Raw genomic sequence first — 17085 nt, forward strand, 5'->3', positions numbered from 1 at the left:
CGAGCTTAAGACCCTGAGATCAAACTGACTGAGCCAGACTGGCACTCCCATTTTTTGTTTGTTAATCAAGCTTGACATTCAGGAAATTAGGGACCAGAAAAAATGAACTGAATCTTGAATGTCACCCTCAGAGCACACCCTTAAACGGCTGGAATGAGTGCATCTCTACAAGTGCCAGTCTCTGGTCCTTTCGACCCATGGGGAGAAAACCCATTCCTAGATCTGGGGATCAGTACCACGTGCACAAGAGAGACTCTGCTCTTGCCAGTGTCTTTTTCTGTCCAGGCTCTTAAACCCTCTTGTACTGCAAGAGAACCCTACGTTCCGATATTCCTATCCTTAATCTCTCCAACCTACAGCCACCGTCCTAGAGGCAGATAACAACTCTAGCTACATATACTACCGTGTGGCAGTTTAACCAAGAACTTACCGCAACTGTAGGCTTAAATCTCAATCATTTTATTATCTCATGGATTCTGCAGGTATAAATTCAGACAGGCGCTGGGATGGCTTGTCTCTGTTCTACAAATGCTTGGCCCTCAGTCGGGAAGACTTGAGCACTAAGGGAGATTCGATGGTTGAGGGAAATTCACGGGGACTAAAACCTTCTGGAGCAATCTTCACTCACATACCTGGCAGGTGATGCTGGGACCTCGTCTCGGCTTGTGGCAGAATACCTCTCTGCATTCTAAGAATGACCATCCCAAGAGGACAAGGCAGAAATATATCATCTTTTATGACCGACCACTGTAAGTCACAGGCCCACCCAGATTCAAGGCAAGGAGACACAGGACCTCTGAATGGGAAGCATTCACACCACGCTGTAAGAGGAACACGTGGGCTGGGACATTGTGGGGCCTCACCATCCTAAAACATCACTTTGATCCTCCCTCTTACTGACGAAAAAAATTCTGGCATTGAAGGCCTCTTATAAATTGACCTCAGATGCTTTTCTGCCTTTACTTCCTTTTTGGTCCTATTTATTCTGGCCAGACTGAACTGCTCCATCCCAAACTTGTCAGGTTCATCCTTTCTTCTGCCTTTTTATCTCAACCGATCTGTCTTCTGTTGACCTGAGATTCTGCCTCTCACTTAAAACTCTGAGCTAACACTTGCTTAATTCTGCAGAATGAACTAAGGTGGCAGAAATCCCCGGTGGTTCTGAGTTAGTTAACATCACCTGAGGATGCCCTCAGAGCACCACCGGTCTGAGTGGGGCCTTTTGTCATTTTGGCTCCTGTCCTCGTGTGCCCAGGAAGCAGAAATGACAGGAAAGGCCTCAAAATACAACTCATTCCCAGGCAGCCTCCTCTTCAAAGTGCAGATCCCCCCAGGGGCGCCTGGGTGGCTCAGTTGGTTAAGCGGCCGACTTCAGCTCAGGTCATGATCTTGCGGTCCATGAGTTCGAGCCCCGCATCGGGCTCTGTGCTGACAGCTCAGAGTCTGGAGCGTGTTTCAGATTCTGTGTCTCCCTCTCTCTGACCCTCTCCTGTTCATGCTCTGTCTCTTCCTGTCTCAAAAATAAATAAATGTTAAAAAAAAAAATTAAAAGTGAAGATCCCCCCAGTATTAACTTTTCATCCAACAGGAAGAGGACAAAATCGCTGTCCTCTGGGCCTCTTCCTGGAGGAGACTAAGAGCACATGACTACATGTGAACCCAGGTCTGGTCAACCTGGTAACACAAAGAAACTTAAAGCGTGAATCGGTGGTTTACAGAGGAGCTGAAGTGAAGCTGGATGGAAAAAAGGGCAGGGAGGAGAGACGGGTAACGAACACACGTCAGTAAAGACAAATGCATGTTGATGTAGGTATTGCCTTAACTAGGGTGGTCCAGCGGATCCTTTTCAACGAGGAAGAAGGTTGAGGAGACCAAGGTAAAGTTCTCCCCAAACGTGTGAATCCTATCAGAACTTGCTCTGTGTCCAGAAACACCTGTGCCAGCAGTAAGACGACAGATTCAGGAAGGAAGGAAGGACAGATTCAGGAAGGAGGTGGGACGCAGGGTCAAGCCTTACGAGCGTGGCACCATTTGAGAACAGGGCAGGAATAGTTAAGCAATTAACAGGTCCGCACGATTGCTACTGTGACCTTAAAAGCAAAACAGCCAGTTATTTTCCCAACACGCTGTTAGTTAGGGAACCAGCACAGAGTCACAGAGACCGAGGAAGCCGGCAGGACGGGCGAGTCCGCCCCGGGCCCCCCACGCCCCGAGCAGAGCCCCCCACCCCGCCCCGCGACCTCTCCGCCCCGAGGGTGCGCGGCCGCCCGGGAGGGGCGCCCCCAGGGGCTCCTGGCGCCGTTCAGCGCACGTCCCAGGCCTGCGGCGGATCTCGCGGAACTGGAACCCACGGTCACAATGCAAACAGGGCGCCGGGCTCAGAGAGGGGAATTCGCGACGGCCACGCTTCCTCCTGTCGGGGCCTCGCCCCCAGCCGCGGGGACCCAGCTCCCGCCTCCGCCGCCAGCGCCGGCCCCGCTCCCGGGACTTCCGGGTCTCGGGGGGCTCTGCGCACGCGCGGGCGCCATATTGGCAGCGGCCACTCGGAGTTGGTAGTGGCGGCGGCGGCGGGTTGTGTCCCGCGAGGAGAGTGTCCTTGTAGGTCTCCACTCTTCCGCGTGTCCCTCTGGTGAGCCTTTGCCCCTGGGTGAGCCTTTGTCCGCGGAAGCCTGGCCGCTCTCCCTGCGGGCAGGGACCACGAGCGACGCGGCGGAGCGCTCTCGGCCTGCAGCCGGCACCGAGGCGCCCTGGTGCCATGACTCTGCACCCGCCTCCTCGGCGACCGGCCGGCCGCCGTGGGGCTCGGCTGCGGGGGGCGCGCGTCCGGGCAGAGGCCCTGCTGGGGTCCATACTTGGATCTCACGCGCACGTCGGGGCCGGGGGCCGGGCTGGGGTCGTAGTCGCGCAGGCGGGATGGAGGTGTCGCTCGGGAGGGTCAGTACTCGAAAGTTGTCGCGCCTGGAGGCTGTGTTCAGGGCCGTCCTTACCTTTCACCTGCCTGTTGTAACAGCCTCGTAACTGGTTACCTTTTCTTCAGTCTCTCTTCAGCCGCCGTGATATTTCTAAATGCCAGCCAGCTCCTGTGGCTCTTAACCCCACAGTCTTTCAGTTGAGCCCCATTGCTTGGGAGATAAAATTCACAGTTTTTACTTGGGCCCGTGGACCCTTCAGGACTTGATCCCAGCATATTTTGCCAGTCTCCATTCCCGATGCTCCGGGATTTAGGAAAATGGACTTTGCAATCTGAAGTTTGGCATTTCCATTAATTCGCGCCGAGCCCCAATTTTGACTTTTGCAGGAATGGTAATGGGGAATCTAAGATTACCACCCCCACCTGCTCTAAGTTGGGGCTCTGAATCACTCTGGAGAAAGCGTCAGCCTCTTACCTTGGCATTCAAGGCTCTGCGTGCATCTGTATACTTAGCTCTCTAGCTTCTTCAGATTCTTTTAAATTGAGCAGTTTGTCTCTTGCCCATGGAGCTGTCCTGCCTCGGTGCCCTTAGAGCAGGCTTTCTCCTCTGCCTGGACTGCTCTTCCCTTCTGCCTTCTCCCACTTTTCCTCTTAGGCCTAATGGTTCTTAGCCTTATTTCTGCCTCTCCCATGTCTCTCTAACTTGGGTTCATTTTTTTGTATTTGTTTCTCAGAGTATACTTTCTTGATTTTTTTCTCCCCATCCTGCTTCCTACTGTGCTCTTGGCACCTGTTTCCACATTGCCTTATAATTGTCTGTTTCTGCCTCCCTCACCTGAATGCCAGACTGTAAACTCTTCAGGAAAGGGATTGGTCTCACCCTTTTTCGTATTCCAAAATTTGGTATGCATTTAGCATAGTGCCTGGTACACTGAAAATGTTAGATGATGGAAGGGAGTGAACAAAACAGATTTTTTTTTTAAGTTACAAAATGCTCTTTAAATTGTAAACTTCGGGGCGCCTGGGTGGCACAGTCGGTTAAGCGTCCGACTTCAGCCAGGTCACGATCTTGCGGTCCGTGAGTTCGAGCCCCGCGTCAGGCTCTGGGCTGATGGCTCAGAGCCTGGAGCCTGTTTCCGATTCTGTGTCTCCCTCTCTCTCTGCCCTTCCCCCGTTCATGCTCTGTCTCTCTCTGTCCCCAAAATAAATAAACGTTGAAAAAAAAATTAAAAAAAAAAAATTGTAAACTTCATTTTTAATAATGATCTTATTTTTTTTTTTTTTACAGGAATTTTACAAAGTTCAGAAAACATGGTGAGTTGATACACATGCCAGCAAGTTGTTGCCTCATAAATCCTATTGCTTGCACCCCTAGACGCGTATGAGAAAGTTGGAATGGAAGGAAAAAGAGCTGGAGTGGTGTCTTCTTCCTTATCGCTTTCTTCCCGTACCCTGAGCCCTGCCTGCCAGCATCTGTTTCATAAGATGGTTTGTGGGCTTGCAGGGATGGGCTTACTTTCGGCGGTAGGAGTCAACTGTATGTTTTTCCTTTGCAGTCTCGAAGATATGACTCCCGGACCACTATATTTTCTCCGGAAGGTAAAAATGGAAATTGTTTAATCTATTTCAAATAAAAAATGTCTTTAAAGAGTTTGACCTGAAAGGAGAAAAAAAATCTACAGACTTTTTTTTTTTTTTTTTTTTAAGTTTTATTATTTAAGTGCTTTCTATGGCCCACGTGGGGCTCGAACCCACCACCCTGAGATCAGGAGTTGCATGCTTTTCCCACTGAGCCAGCCAGGGGCCCCTACAAACTTTTTTTTAATCCTTGCTAAGTTGTTTGTCCTTTTTGTGCTTGGGACTGATCATGGTCACCAGGTTGGCTTCGTGCCTCACAGAGGGGTCACAGCAGGCCTCTCGTTTGCAGCCTGCCAGGGTTGTTGCTGATTCTCTGGGACCAGTGGTGCTTCGCTACTCACTGCCTGTGTCTTGTAGGTCGCTTGTACCAAGTTGAGTATGCCATGGAGGCTATTGGACATGCAGGCACCTGCTTGGGGATTTTAGCCAACGATGGTGTTTTGCTTGCTGCAGAGAGACGCAACATCCACAAGCTTCTGGATGAAGTTTTTTTCTCTGAAAAAATTTACAAACTGAATGAGTAAGTGAGATCTTCGGGAAGGGAATGTAAAATGTCTCCCTTTCTCACTTAAGTGACATTGCACATATTTTGGGAGGCATTCCATGTGACATAGTAAAATTGAACAGTTGTTTTTACCTCTGAGAATTTTTGTTTTTAATTTACCTTGTTTAAAACCTCCTTGAGGCCCAGGACGATGTGTTATTCTTTTTAAATGCAGAGCCAAGCCCTTAGTGGAGAAACCACATTGTGTAGTGATAAGAGCACAGGCTTGGTAGTCACACAAATTTGGGTTAATTAGTTAATTTATTCTTCTCTTCTCTTCTCTTCTCCTTTTGTTTGTTTATTTTTTGAGAGAGAGAGAGACAGACAGAGCGTGAGTGGGGAAGGGGCAGTGAGAGGAGAGGGAAGCACAGAATCCGAAGCAGGTTCCAGGCTCTGAGCTGTCAACACAGAGCCTGACATGGGGCTTGAACCCATGAACAGTGGTATCATGTCCTGAGATGAAGTTGGGCATTTAACTGACTGAGCCACCCATGTGCCCCAAATTTTGGTTAAACGCTGTGTGACCCTACACTGATGTTTAACTTCTCTGGGTCTCAGGCCACTAGAGTGGTTATGGCAGTTGAGTGAAATAAATCTAAGTAAACTAGCAGAGTGTCTGGCTTATAGCAGACTCTCAAAGCGTTGTTCAGAGTGACTGCTCAGGAGTTTTGTTGAATTATATGGACTGTTACCAAACAGCAGCCCTCCTGGAGGTCTGGGAGCAGTTTAGCCAAGCCCTGTACATTAGTGAGATTCCGGTACACTTGGGTGTGCGGGGCTTTGCAGCTGGCAGAGAGCAGACCTTCCCTTCGGTGATGGGCCAGATGATCGCTGGTGCAAGGCCTTTCTGATACGCTCATCAAAGGAGTTTTCTCCCTCTGCGGAGTCACTGTCTGCAGGTTTGCCGGGTATGACTGAGGGTGTGGAGGCTGCAGGAGAGTCAGGGCAGACCTCAGGGAATGGGGACAGAGAAAGGAAGTGCACCCTCAGGGTGAGCATAGTCCTGGGTCTCCTAGGCAGGCTTATAAAATACCCTTCCCGCCGGTCCCCTCTCCTTCACCTCCATGAAGCCAGGCCTAGAGGAAAGCACACTGCTACCCGAGGGTGTGAAGTAGCCTGTCTTCCTGTTTGGCCAAACCTTTGTTGTCTTTGTGGATGAGTCTTCTTGAGATTTACTTCAGCTTCTTAGTGTTACTCTTGCCCTGTTCACGGAGCAGTGATGGTAACTACGTCTGTAGAAAAATTTAAGGGCGTATTTATTTTTTATGTTGAATGACATCAGTTGAAAGTCTATAAAGATGAAACGTAAGTGGCTTTTGTTGGAAAGTGTAGTGGCTGTGGAGCCAGCATGGTGAATTTCTAACAGAACTTCACTTCTCAGTACTTGTGAATACCCCTCCCAGACATTTCCCTGCTCACACATCAATGTCTTTCTTTTCCTCAAGGGACATGGCTTGCAGTGTGGCAGGCATAACTTCTGATGCTAATGTTCTGACTAATGAACTGAGGCTCATTGCACAGAGGTATGGTCATAAATAGCGTAACTGATGGTACGTAAATTAGTCTTGATGTTTGCAAGGAGAACTCTTATTTGCAAAGGTGGAAGACGTTAAAAAATCTATTAACTGAAAATTACAAAAAAAAAATTTTTAATGTTTCTTTATTTTTGAGAGAGAGACACAGCACGAGTCGGGGAGGGGCAGAGAGAGAGGGAGACACAGAATCTGAGGCAGGTTCCAGGCTCTGTCAGCGCAGAATCTGATGTGGGACTCAAACCCGTGAACTGCGAGATCATGACCTGAGCCGAAGTCAGATGCTTGACTGACTGAGCCACCCTGGCGCCCCAAAAATTACAAATTTTTTTTTTTTTTTTTTACATCAACGTTTATTTATTTTTGGGACAGAGAGAGACAGAGCATGAATGGGGGAGGGGCAGAGAGAGAGGGAGACACAGAATCGGAAACAGGCTCCAGGCTCTGAGCCATCAGCCCAGAGCCCGACACGGGGCTCAAACTCACGGACCGCGAGATCGTGACCTGGCTGAAGTCAGACGCCTAACCGACTGTGCCACCCAGGCGCCCCATAAATTACAAAATTTTTAAAGCAAGGGTGTAAAATGTTACTTACCATGCTCTACTCCCTGCTTCAAATTACACGGACTCTTAGTGTCCTTGTGGCACAGATTTCTTTTCAGAGGGTATTTTGCTTAGAGTGTATCTGTGTTTTAGGGGAAGTTGTTAATATGCCAATTTCTTTATTCTAGGTATTTGTTACAGTATCAGGAGCCAATTCCTTGTGAGCAGTTGGTCACGGCACTTTGTGATATCAAACAAGCTTATACACAGTTTGGAGGTACTGAAGTTTTTGGAAGTCGTGTTCCAGAAAGTTAAACCATTTTATGAGTAGTGACCTTTTTGAGGTAGTAAAAAGAAATTGAAATAAGAAAACACTTTTCATACATCCCTGCTTCGTGAACTAATTGGCTTCCACTATGTAGATTGTTATATGTTTTGCTAATAGACCACTGAAAGGCCGTGATGCCATTTTCAAATCTGGAAACAAATTGCTTTTTACGTAATAATGAAATTCAGCATCGCTCCTCTGTTCTTTATTCCCTTTCTTGGCTGTGTCCAAATCCTGGAGACGAAAGTGGAAGTTTGGACAGAGCTTATCACCAGCGTTCAGAAAACAAAGCAGTTTATGAATGCTTAACTTCCCAGAGCAGGGCCAGTGCCACTCGCCGGGCTCAGGTAGCAGCAGTGCTGATCTAGATGCTGTTTGTTGTGCTGTTAAAGGAAAACGTCCCTTCGGCGTGTCCCTGCTTTACATCGGCTGGGATAAGCACTACGGTTTTCAGCTCTACCAGAGTGACCCCAGCGGGAATTACGGAGGATGGAAAGCCACATGCATTGGAAATAATAGTGCTGTGAGTATTTTTGTGTTGCTGTAAAATCTAGCAAAAGATCTAATAACCACCATAATTTTGAAGTAGCAGTGAACATGATCTATTTGAAAATAGTTGCCACAACCTTATGTGATATGCAAATGCCTTCAATTTCTATTGGTAATGAAGTCGCAGGTAGTGCTACTACTGGGACTTACTGTCTACGTTTATAATGGAAGGAAATGCTAATTTTTTTCCTTAAGTTTATTGTTCTGAGAGAGAGGGCACGCATGGGGGAGGTGCAGATAAGGAGGGAGGGAGGCAGGGAGAATCCCAAGCAGGCTCTGTGCTGTCAGCAAGCAGCCCGATGCGGGGCTCGATCTCAAACTGTGAGACCAAGACCTGAGCCGAAATGAAGAATCAGACGCTTAACCAGCTGAGCCACCCAGGTGCCTGGAAATGCTAATTTTCAGTTAGAAGTCGTGAAAATAAGGTGTAATTTTTTCTGCGTCCTAGTTCTCAGATCCTTTGAGTTCTATCACAAGTCCCTTGGAGGTCCTGGGAGTCCTGGCTAAAGATCCCATTCATACAGCACCAACAGCCCTGTTCACCTGTTCCGGGTCTGCCCTCCTGCCATTGAAATTGTGTGTGTTGCTTATAACGCCCGTAATAATTCAGCCATTATTATTGTGACTAATTCATATTCCTAAAAAATGTGAGAATTTAAAGAAAATTCTTTGTTGATTCTCCGTTATGTTTTATAGGCAGCTGTGTCAATGTTAAAACAAGACTACAAAGAAGGAGAAATGACTTTGAAGTCAGCACTTGCTTTAGCTATCAAAGTCCTAAATAAGACCATGGATGTGAGTAAACTCTCTGCTGAAAAAGGTAATCGATGTCCACTCCTCTGATTGGTTCGCTTTGTGAGAGAAGCAGTTGAGAGGCTCCTGTGTTAGGCCACCTTGTCACAGTTCTTTGAAACCTCAACCTTACGAATTGGGTGGCCTTATACCTGTGTCCTAAGTGAGGACACTAGGGCTTAGTGGGGTTAAGTGACTTGACCAAGGTCAAGACCACTGGGAAGTTGTGGGGCCGTAATCCCACAGTACATCCCGAGCCTGAATGTTCTCAGTGTTCATAGCTAGAGATCTGAGTTGTGCTACTATTTAGTTGATAATTGTCTTACCAGCTTCTTGACGGTGATATCTGTGTGTGCATACATATGATGAAGAACATGCGTGTGATTAGGTATTTATACATATGTATCTTATGCTTTTTTTTTTTTTTAATGTATCTTATGCTTCATCCAAGGGATGACTTTTGCAGGAGCTGTGGTATCCTCTGCTCTTTTGAATCTCCTGATCTCTCATGTGATGCCATATTTGCAATTTTAAATACTTTATGTAGTTTAAATCATATAACCACAGAAGACAATATTTCTAAGTAATGTTTTTCAAAAACTATGGTGAATTAATGTATTGATTCTGTTTAGGATAATTTAGCTCCTCTTGTTCCTTAGAAAATGCAATTTACTTGCAGGCTGCCCCCTTTTTGTCTAGTTCTACCAATTTCAAGGAGGTCGTACTCCCATTTCCTCTGCTCTCAAAATTCCTTCTTTGGTATCAGTTTACTTTTCTCATCTGTGGTCATGGGAACTGCTTTTCATGCCTTTGTTTTAAAAAGAGGTTTCGAAAGTCCATGAAAAATGAGTATAATCACTGGTTAGAGATTCTCTGCACCTTCAGAGGTTCCAACAGGGAGGCTGTGGTTCCATCTGGTCGTCACAGCTAATAGGCCAGAGGGGGGACACTTAAGTGAAAGGGTTGATAGGAACTTCACAAGATGGGAGGTATTTTATTGCTGTCAGAGTACCCGTGAATCGTACACAGCACACGGCATGGAGAGTGGGGGCCTCGGCTCCAGGGAAGAGCTGGGACTGTTGAGTTTGTTTGCCGAGTGTGCCCGCCTGTAACACAAGTGCGTGTGCTCACTTCCAGTGGAAATCGCCACCCTAACAAGAGAGAACGGGAAGACGGTCATCAGAGTCCTCAAACAGAAAGAGGTGGAGCAGTTGATCAAAAACCATGAAGAAGAAGAAGCTAAAGCTGAGCGCGAGAAGAAAGAAAAAGAACAGAAAGAAAAGGAAAAATAGAAGGAAGGACCATGGGTTTTGTAACTCACCTGGGGCCATTTCAGTGTCCGTGCTGTCCTTTTCACCCTGCGAAAGCTCTGACTTGTTTCGGCTTTGTGTGGTGGGAGACCAGGATGGCACCAGCTCGCTTGGGTCCTTGCTGTCTCTGTCCACTCAGATCTTGTATTGACGATTACTCGTCACGGACGCCCCAATCCCTCCACCCTTGTTTTGGGGAATAAAACTTGGAAAGAATGGAAATGGTGAAGGAAGATATTCTCCGTAGCCGTGATCCCTGAAGGTCCGGGGATCACGAGCTAAATGTACTCCGGCGGCCTTTGCAGTCACTTCTAGTGAGATGTCACAACTGACGGCGTGTAAACTTCATACAAAGAGAAAGGCGGGATTGTGCACTCAGGATTTCCTTAGTTGTCCCCCTGCTATTTGGAGACCCTGTAGCCCAACTTGAGCAAAGTTGAGCCATCCCTCTCTTGGCCTCCAATAGAGCAAGATCTGGTGATGCAAGAGTCATCTTCTTCCCCTTGGTGTTGCCAGCCTGTGCTGTTGATGGGTAATCATCCTGGGCGTAAAATCGTGTGGGCACACGTGCACACACATACACACATGCGTGCGCATAGTTAACAAAGTATGAAAGGCATAATTAAAGGAAACCCTGTGTCCCTACTAAGCAGCCTCAGAAACAGTCCCCGCGAAGCCCCTGTGTGTCCCTTTCAGATCTCACCCCTGTACCCGAGATACATTATGTTCAGTTTATCCTTCCTCTCATCTATGGGGTTTGTGTTCTGGCTTTTCGCCCCTCCACTCCAGGTGGGCTTAGCAGGTCTGTCAGTCAGAGCTGTCCTTTCACAGAGGGGCGCACACTTCTCTGGCTGGCTGGACGGCCTGTCTCCTCTCCAGGATTGTTCTGAGGAAGCACGTGAGGCCAGGCCAAGCCAGAATTGATGTTGGGCGCACAAGGAGGGAACGCTGAGGACCCTGTGATGGGCAGGCTGCCCAAAGCCACGTGGAAGGTTTGTGCAAGAGAAATTAGGGCCACAAAGAAAAGTGAAACCAAAGAGAATAGTTTAGATGTGACAGAAGGGATTCTCATTGCCGAGTTTTGCTGTCATTTAGGATAAAGTTCTTTGACGGAAGTACTGTGGGGCAGTGCTATGTAAAACGTCCTTGTGCGGACCATGTCAGCATCACCTGGGAATTGACTAGAAGTGCAAATTCTGGCATCCCATCCCAGAACGACTGAGTAAAAATCTCGGAGTAGAGCCCAGCAGTCAGTGTTAACAAACTGTGTGTTCTGCGTATACTAAAGTTTGAGAATCCCTGGGAGAGCTTTTATGCCTCCTGTGCCCAGGCTGTACTCCGTATCCATGGAACCAACCTCTGGGGTGGGACCCTGACAGTAGCAGTTCTTTAAATACCACCCTCCACTCCACTCCCACCAGGGGCTTCTGCCAGGGATGAGAACCAGCACACCCAGCCGTAGCTAACCCATCTCGCCTGTTGTCAGGCAATCAGACGTGGAATCTCAGCCGAATCCCTACCACGTGCTCTTAGGGAATAGCCATTTCGGGTGCTTTGTGCACACTAACCTAGTGTTCATGCTAAGGTGTTTTTTCAACCCACCTTTGACAGTGCCTTTTTTTTTTTTTTTTTAATGTTTATTTTGAGAGAGAGAGAATGTGAGTGGAGGAGGGGCAGAGAGAGGGAGACCGAGGATCCAAAGCAGGCTCTGTGCTGTCAGCAGAGAGCCTGATGCGGGGCTTGAACCCATGAACCGTGAGACCATGACCTGAGCCGAAACAAGAGTCAGCGCCTAACCGACTGAGCCCCCCAGGTGCCTTGACGTAGTGCTTTTTAAATCTAAATTTCCTTTTTTTGTTTTTGTTTTTAGAGATCATGTGCAACTGGGGGAGGGGCAGAGAGAGGGAGAGAATCCCAAGCAGGCTCCATGCTGTTGGCGCTGAGCCCGTTGGGCTCCATCCCATGAAACGTGAGAACATGAACTGAAACCGAGTCGATGCCCGAGCAACTGAACCACACCACCCCCCCCAGGCTCCCCTAGGTTTCCTTTTACTCTAATTTATACAGTTGGATGCTGTTACTCATAGTAGCTTTGTTCTGGAAGTTCATTACGAACGCTGAATCAGCAAGTGCTGAACCATGGCTCCTGGGGAGATCCCACGGAAGGTGCCTGTGAGTCTCTGGCCTCAACACTTGGCGTCAACCAATCAATACGTAACTTTGTTTTATGTCTCTCTGTTAAAGACCTCTTAATACATGTTGGTAATTCATTAATCTTGAACTCAGGGCCAACAGTTGCAACACTTAAGTGAAGCTTGTCTAGTGCATCTCCTCTGTAAGGCTTAGCAGCCTTCCTGCACTTAACACTAGCCAGCACTTCAGCACTATGCTTCGGGGCATTTCAGCACAATCACCGACAGCACAAAGATGGGAAAACTGGCGCAAAATAGAGCTAAAGAAAAACACTGGTTTACAGTGCCAGAGCTGAGGCGCGGAGGCAGTGTCCCCTCTTTTGATCTCAGCTGGGAACACGCACGTCAGACAATTCAGATCATTGCACGTCTGCGGTGACGTGGGTTTGGGGTCACAAGCAAATTTGCAACTGCAGAATCTAATGAGGATCCGCTGTGTGATGTAAATCGACCCTTTCAGTCCCGCTGTGCACAGACGCAGGTAGATGGTTTGCCCAGCAGGGACCCTGTGGCCACAGTCCCACGCTGCCGGTTTCAGCAGCCTTGTGACTGGTCTGCTTCCGTTTCCTTCCTGTCCTTCAGTTCCCGGGACGGCAGCCACTGTGATACCGCTTTGCTCGAGATGCCGCGGTGGCCGCCCTTCCTGCTCAGGTGTCCTGTGTCCGGCCCCACTGCTGCCCTCTCCTCCACCAGTGCGCCCTCCTCACACTGTGTGCGTCCGGGCGAGCCTGGCTGTCCCCTGAGAGACCAAGCCTCGTCCGCCCCAGGGCCTCTGTTCTTGCCAGTCCCTCTGCCTTGAGGACACCCTTCCCTGGGAACGTCCACATAGCCTGCTCCCTCCTGTTCGAACGTCCTCTTCTTGGGTCTTGGGCTACGTCAGGAGCAGCCACTCCCCCACGCACTCCTCTCTCACCCTCCCGGGTGTTCCCCACGCCCTCGTCACCGTCCGGAGCGACTGCTTACCGTCCGTCTGCGCCGCTGGAATGCAAGCTTCCAGAGCAGGGGCTTCGGCAGCTGCGTTCCGGTACCTGGAAGGGAAAGGGGCCCGTAACTGTTAGGCTTCAAATAAGGATTGACGAATGAGTGGTGGCCCTTGGTTCGCTGGAGTGAAATCCTAAAATGCACTCCTTTTCCATCCAGGTCAGTAGAAGTGGCGGGTTTTCTGTACTCTGACCGCCCCTCCAACGCTTCCTGTAGTTGTGGGCCCTGCAGAGGCCGTAGGGGACGAGAGCCCAGCCTGTTTACCACCACGTCTGGAGCAAGTCTTCAGAACTTTATCCTAATGACGGAAAGACCTTAACGGATGCGCCCTTTTGTTGAAGTAATTTCATGCTGGGGGAAAAGGAAAAGATGGGGGCAGGGCGGGGGCTGCCCTAACTGGTTTTTTCCTGCACCAAGGCTGACTAGCCTAGAATCTCTCCCACCCTCTTCTCTCCCTCCGCTCTGTGGCGTATTTTTAGCTCTGGTTTCCAGGGCCTTGCCTGGTGCATCCCGAATGTAGCTTAGCAACCATCGGGAGAACATGGGCTCTTTCTCACAGGCACGACCAATGCAGGAGAGTCTTGATAGGAGTAAGTAGAAAACCAAAGAGCTAAAGGTTTAAAATCTTGATTTCATTTGGGTGAGTTACAAATCGTGTTTTTAAAAATAAATCATGTGGGGGGGGGGGTGGGGAATGTGTTCCTGTGTATAATTTGGCTTCCGTGTTTTTCTTAATCAGAAAATAAGCAAGACCCAAATTTCTACAGTCTGGCACTTTGAAAGCTCCATGAAAGTATTTGTCTTAGCAGTGCAAAAATATTCCATGTTCTGAAAAAAAAATCACAAAGTAGTTTCATTTCTATTCCTATTTACCATGTTCCTGGTAATTTTAGGTGATGGCAATTTGTGGCTGAGTAAGACACGTTCTCAGTTATTAATGTGCCGTTTGCAGGACAGGCAGGGCTGTAATCAAGCGCTTGCTAATGTGGACACGTGCTCGACCCCTGGTGGCTGTGAACTGCGGCGAGGGCGTGAAGGCCTGGCAGGGGACAGCTTCCCATATTTATGGAAAGCCTGTAGCTGAGCAGAGCTAGAGCAGAGCTGGTCGGGGGAAGATGATTAATGACCAGAGATGAGGTTGGAAAAATGTACACCAAAGAGACGAGAGCTTCGCAGATCCTGTGAGAGATTTGAGTGAATCAGGGACCCAGGTTACGCTCTAACTCGAGTCCGGGAGCTGGATTAAGTGGCAAGAGACAAGGAGGGAGACCAGCTGGGAGGCTTCAGAAATGGGAGGGATGAGGGTCTCAGTAGTAAAGGGGACAGAGGAGGAGGAGTGCCCCTGGAATGAAGGATGAGAGAGGAGGAGGAGAGCATGATCCAGGCCTCCGACTCCCGAAAGTAGTTACACCCTGAGCTAAAAAGGCATCGAGAACACGGTGACCTGTCCCTAACCTTGCTTCCATTTTTGTTGTTGCTTCGGCCTGAGACGGAGGAGGCTGGTAGAAAAGAACCCTAAACAGCGAGTGAACCCATGTCAGCTTTGCCCTCTTTCTCTTCCAGAATAATTTTTTTTCTTCTTCCGAGCTCTGCCCATCTCCTTGTCCCGTTTCCTGTCCCGGCACTTAACTTAGAAGCTCATCTGCGTTACAGCACCTTCTCATTTTAGTGTTTACGGTTTTGTTTTTAATGCTGATAACCGAAGGGTTTTTTGTGTTTAGGTAGGCAAAGCTCTTAATCGTGTATATTTCTTGTTAGTATGATACACATAAAGATATTCTCCACCCCAAAAACACTAATTTAAAGGAATACATGCACCCCAATGTTTACAGTATCACTATCGACAGTAGCCAAATTATGGAAGCAGCCCAAATGTCCATCGACTGATGAATGGATAAAGAAGATACGGTGTACATGTACAACGAAATAGTCCTCGGTGATGAAAAAGAATGAAACCGTGCCATTTACAACAGCATGGATGGGGTGAAGTGAAATAAATCTGTCAGAGAAAGACAAATACCATATGATCTCACTTGTATGGGGGAATTTAAGAAACAAAACAAATGAGCAAAAAAGAAACCAAGAAACAGACTCTTCCCTACAGAGAACACAATGATGGCACCAGAGGGAGGTGGGGGGACAGGTGAGATAGGTGAAGGAGATTCAGAATATACTTACCTTGGGGCGCCTGGGTGGCTCAGTTGGTTGAGCCACTGACTTTGGCTCGGGTCATGATCTCGTGGTCTGTGAGTTCGAGCCCTGCGTCAGGGTCTGTGCTGACAGCTCAGAGCCTGGAGCCTACTTCAGATTCTATGTCTCCCCCCTCTCTTCCCCTCCCCTGCTCACACTCTGTGTCTCTCTGTCTCTCAATAATAAATAAACGTTAAAAAAAAAAAAGAGTATACTTACCTTGATTCACTGAGTAATTGAATCTCTATATTGCATACCTGGAACATAAAACACTGTATTTTAACTACACTGGAATTAAAATTCTTTAAAAAGTTTAAGTATGTACACGTTCCTCTAGTAAATTTGTGGTCTTATCACCTTTATCATAATTTGAAAAATATAATTGGTATCTTTTTAAAAGTCAGTATTTATTGGGGCGTCTGGGTGGCGCAGTCGGTTAAGCGTTCAACTTCAGCCAGGTCACGATCTTGCGGTCCGTGAGTTCGAGCCCCACGTCGGGCTCTGGGCTGATGGCTCAGAGCCTGGAGCCTGTTTTCGATTCTGTGTCTCCCTCTCTCTCTGCCCCTCCCCCGTTCATGCTCTGTCTCTCTCTGTCCCAAAAAAATAAATAAACGTTGAAAAAAAAAATTAAAAAAGTCAGTATTTAGGGGCACCTGGGTCTGGGTGGCTCAGTTGGTTAAGCATCTGACTCTTGATTTGAGCTCGGGTCACGGTCTCGTGGTTTGCGGGATGGAGCCCCGCGTCGGGCTCTGTGCTGACAGTGTGTAACCTGCTCGGGATTCTCTGTCCCTCTCTGCCCCTCCTCCCTGGCTTGTGCTCTCTCTCGCTCAGAATAAATACATAATTAAATAAGTCATTATTTAAATTAATTATGCAACTTTAATTCTCTTGTTCAGACTAATTTTCTTGAGTTAATTCAGAATTAGATGAATACTTACCTTTCTTTCACACATTTATAGGGACACTAATAAATAACAGTTACCTCAGCTTTATTGAGAGGTAGCTTTTCTATCCCATGCAACTCGCCCATCTGAAGTGCTCACTGCAGTGGGTTTCGTTATCTTACAGAGCCGTGCAGCCAGCACCGGTCAGTTTCAGAACACTTTTGCGAACCCAAACAAGCCCCACGCCGCTTTGTGGTCACCCCAGTCCTCCAGCCTCAGGCAGCCGCTGGTCTGCTCTCTGTGTGTGCACATCGGCCTGTTCGGGACATTTCATGTGATGCAGCTCTAGAAGCCGGTCTGCGGGCTTCTGGTGTCTTCCACGTGCTGTAGCGCTGCCAGGCTCACCGACGCTGCGGCGAATGTTGGAAATCCACAGCTTACTAGATAAGGGAAATAATAGCGGGAGTCTGTGTTTGTTACTGCCGAATAAATGTTCCTCGTGTGATTACACTGCATCTTGTTCATTCATCGGGTGGCGGACGTCGGGGTTGCCTCCGACTGGGGGCTGCTGTGAATACTCGTGTACAAGTTTTGTGTGGACTTAGGCTTTCCTTTTTCTTGAGTATGTACCCAAGTGGAATTGCTGGCTCATATCTTGGTTTATTTTTAATCCGTCTTTGTACCAGACATT

General features: G+C 48.1%; 1 protein-coding gene across 1 annotated transcript; it reads left to right on the top strand.

The window, feature by feature from the left end:
• The first annotated feature begins 2501 nt into the window (after nucleotides 1-2501).
• PSMA4 (proteasome 20S subunit alpha 4) lies at nucleotides 2502-10369 on the top strand. Its single transcript, XM_047846715.1, has 9 exons — nucleotides 2502-2629; nucleotides 4200-4225; nucleotides 4468-4510; nucleotides 4907-5069; nucleotides 6539-6616; nucleotides 7357-7445; nucleotides 7889-8019; nucleotides 8742-8865; nucleotides 9975-10369. The coding sequence occupies exons 2-9, from the start codon at nucleotides 4223-4225 to the stop codon at nucleotides 10127-10129; spliced, it is 786 nt and encodes a 261-aa protein (XP_047702671.1). The 5' UTR covers nucleotides 2502-2629; nucleotides 4200-4222; the 3' UTR covers nucleotides 10130-10369.
• The last annotated feature ends 6716 nt before the right edge of the window (nucleotides 10370-17085 follow it).

This window comes from Prionailurus viverrinus, unplaced genomic scaffold, assembly GCF_022837055.1.
Source record: "Prionailurus viverrinus isolate Anna unplaced genomic scaffold, UM_Priviv_1.0 scaffold_40, whole genome shotgun sequence".
Lineage (NCBI taxonomy): Eukaryota > Metazoa > Chordata > Mammalia > Carnivora > Felidae > Prionailurus > Prionailurus viverrinus.

What these genes read in the sequence shown, in the direction of transcription:
- PSMA4 (XM_047846715.1), top strand. An exon ending in AAAATTTACAAACTGAATGA is followed by an intron (nt 5,070 to 6,538) that starts GTAAGTGAGATC and finishes CTTTTCCTCAAG; the next exon opens with GGACATGGCTTGCAGTGTGG. An exon ending in GCATTGGAAATAATAGTGCT is followed by an intron (nt 8,020 to 8,741) that starts GTGAGTATTTTT and finishes TATGTTTTATAG; the next exon opens with GCAGCTGTGTCAATGTTAAA.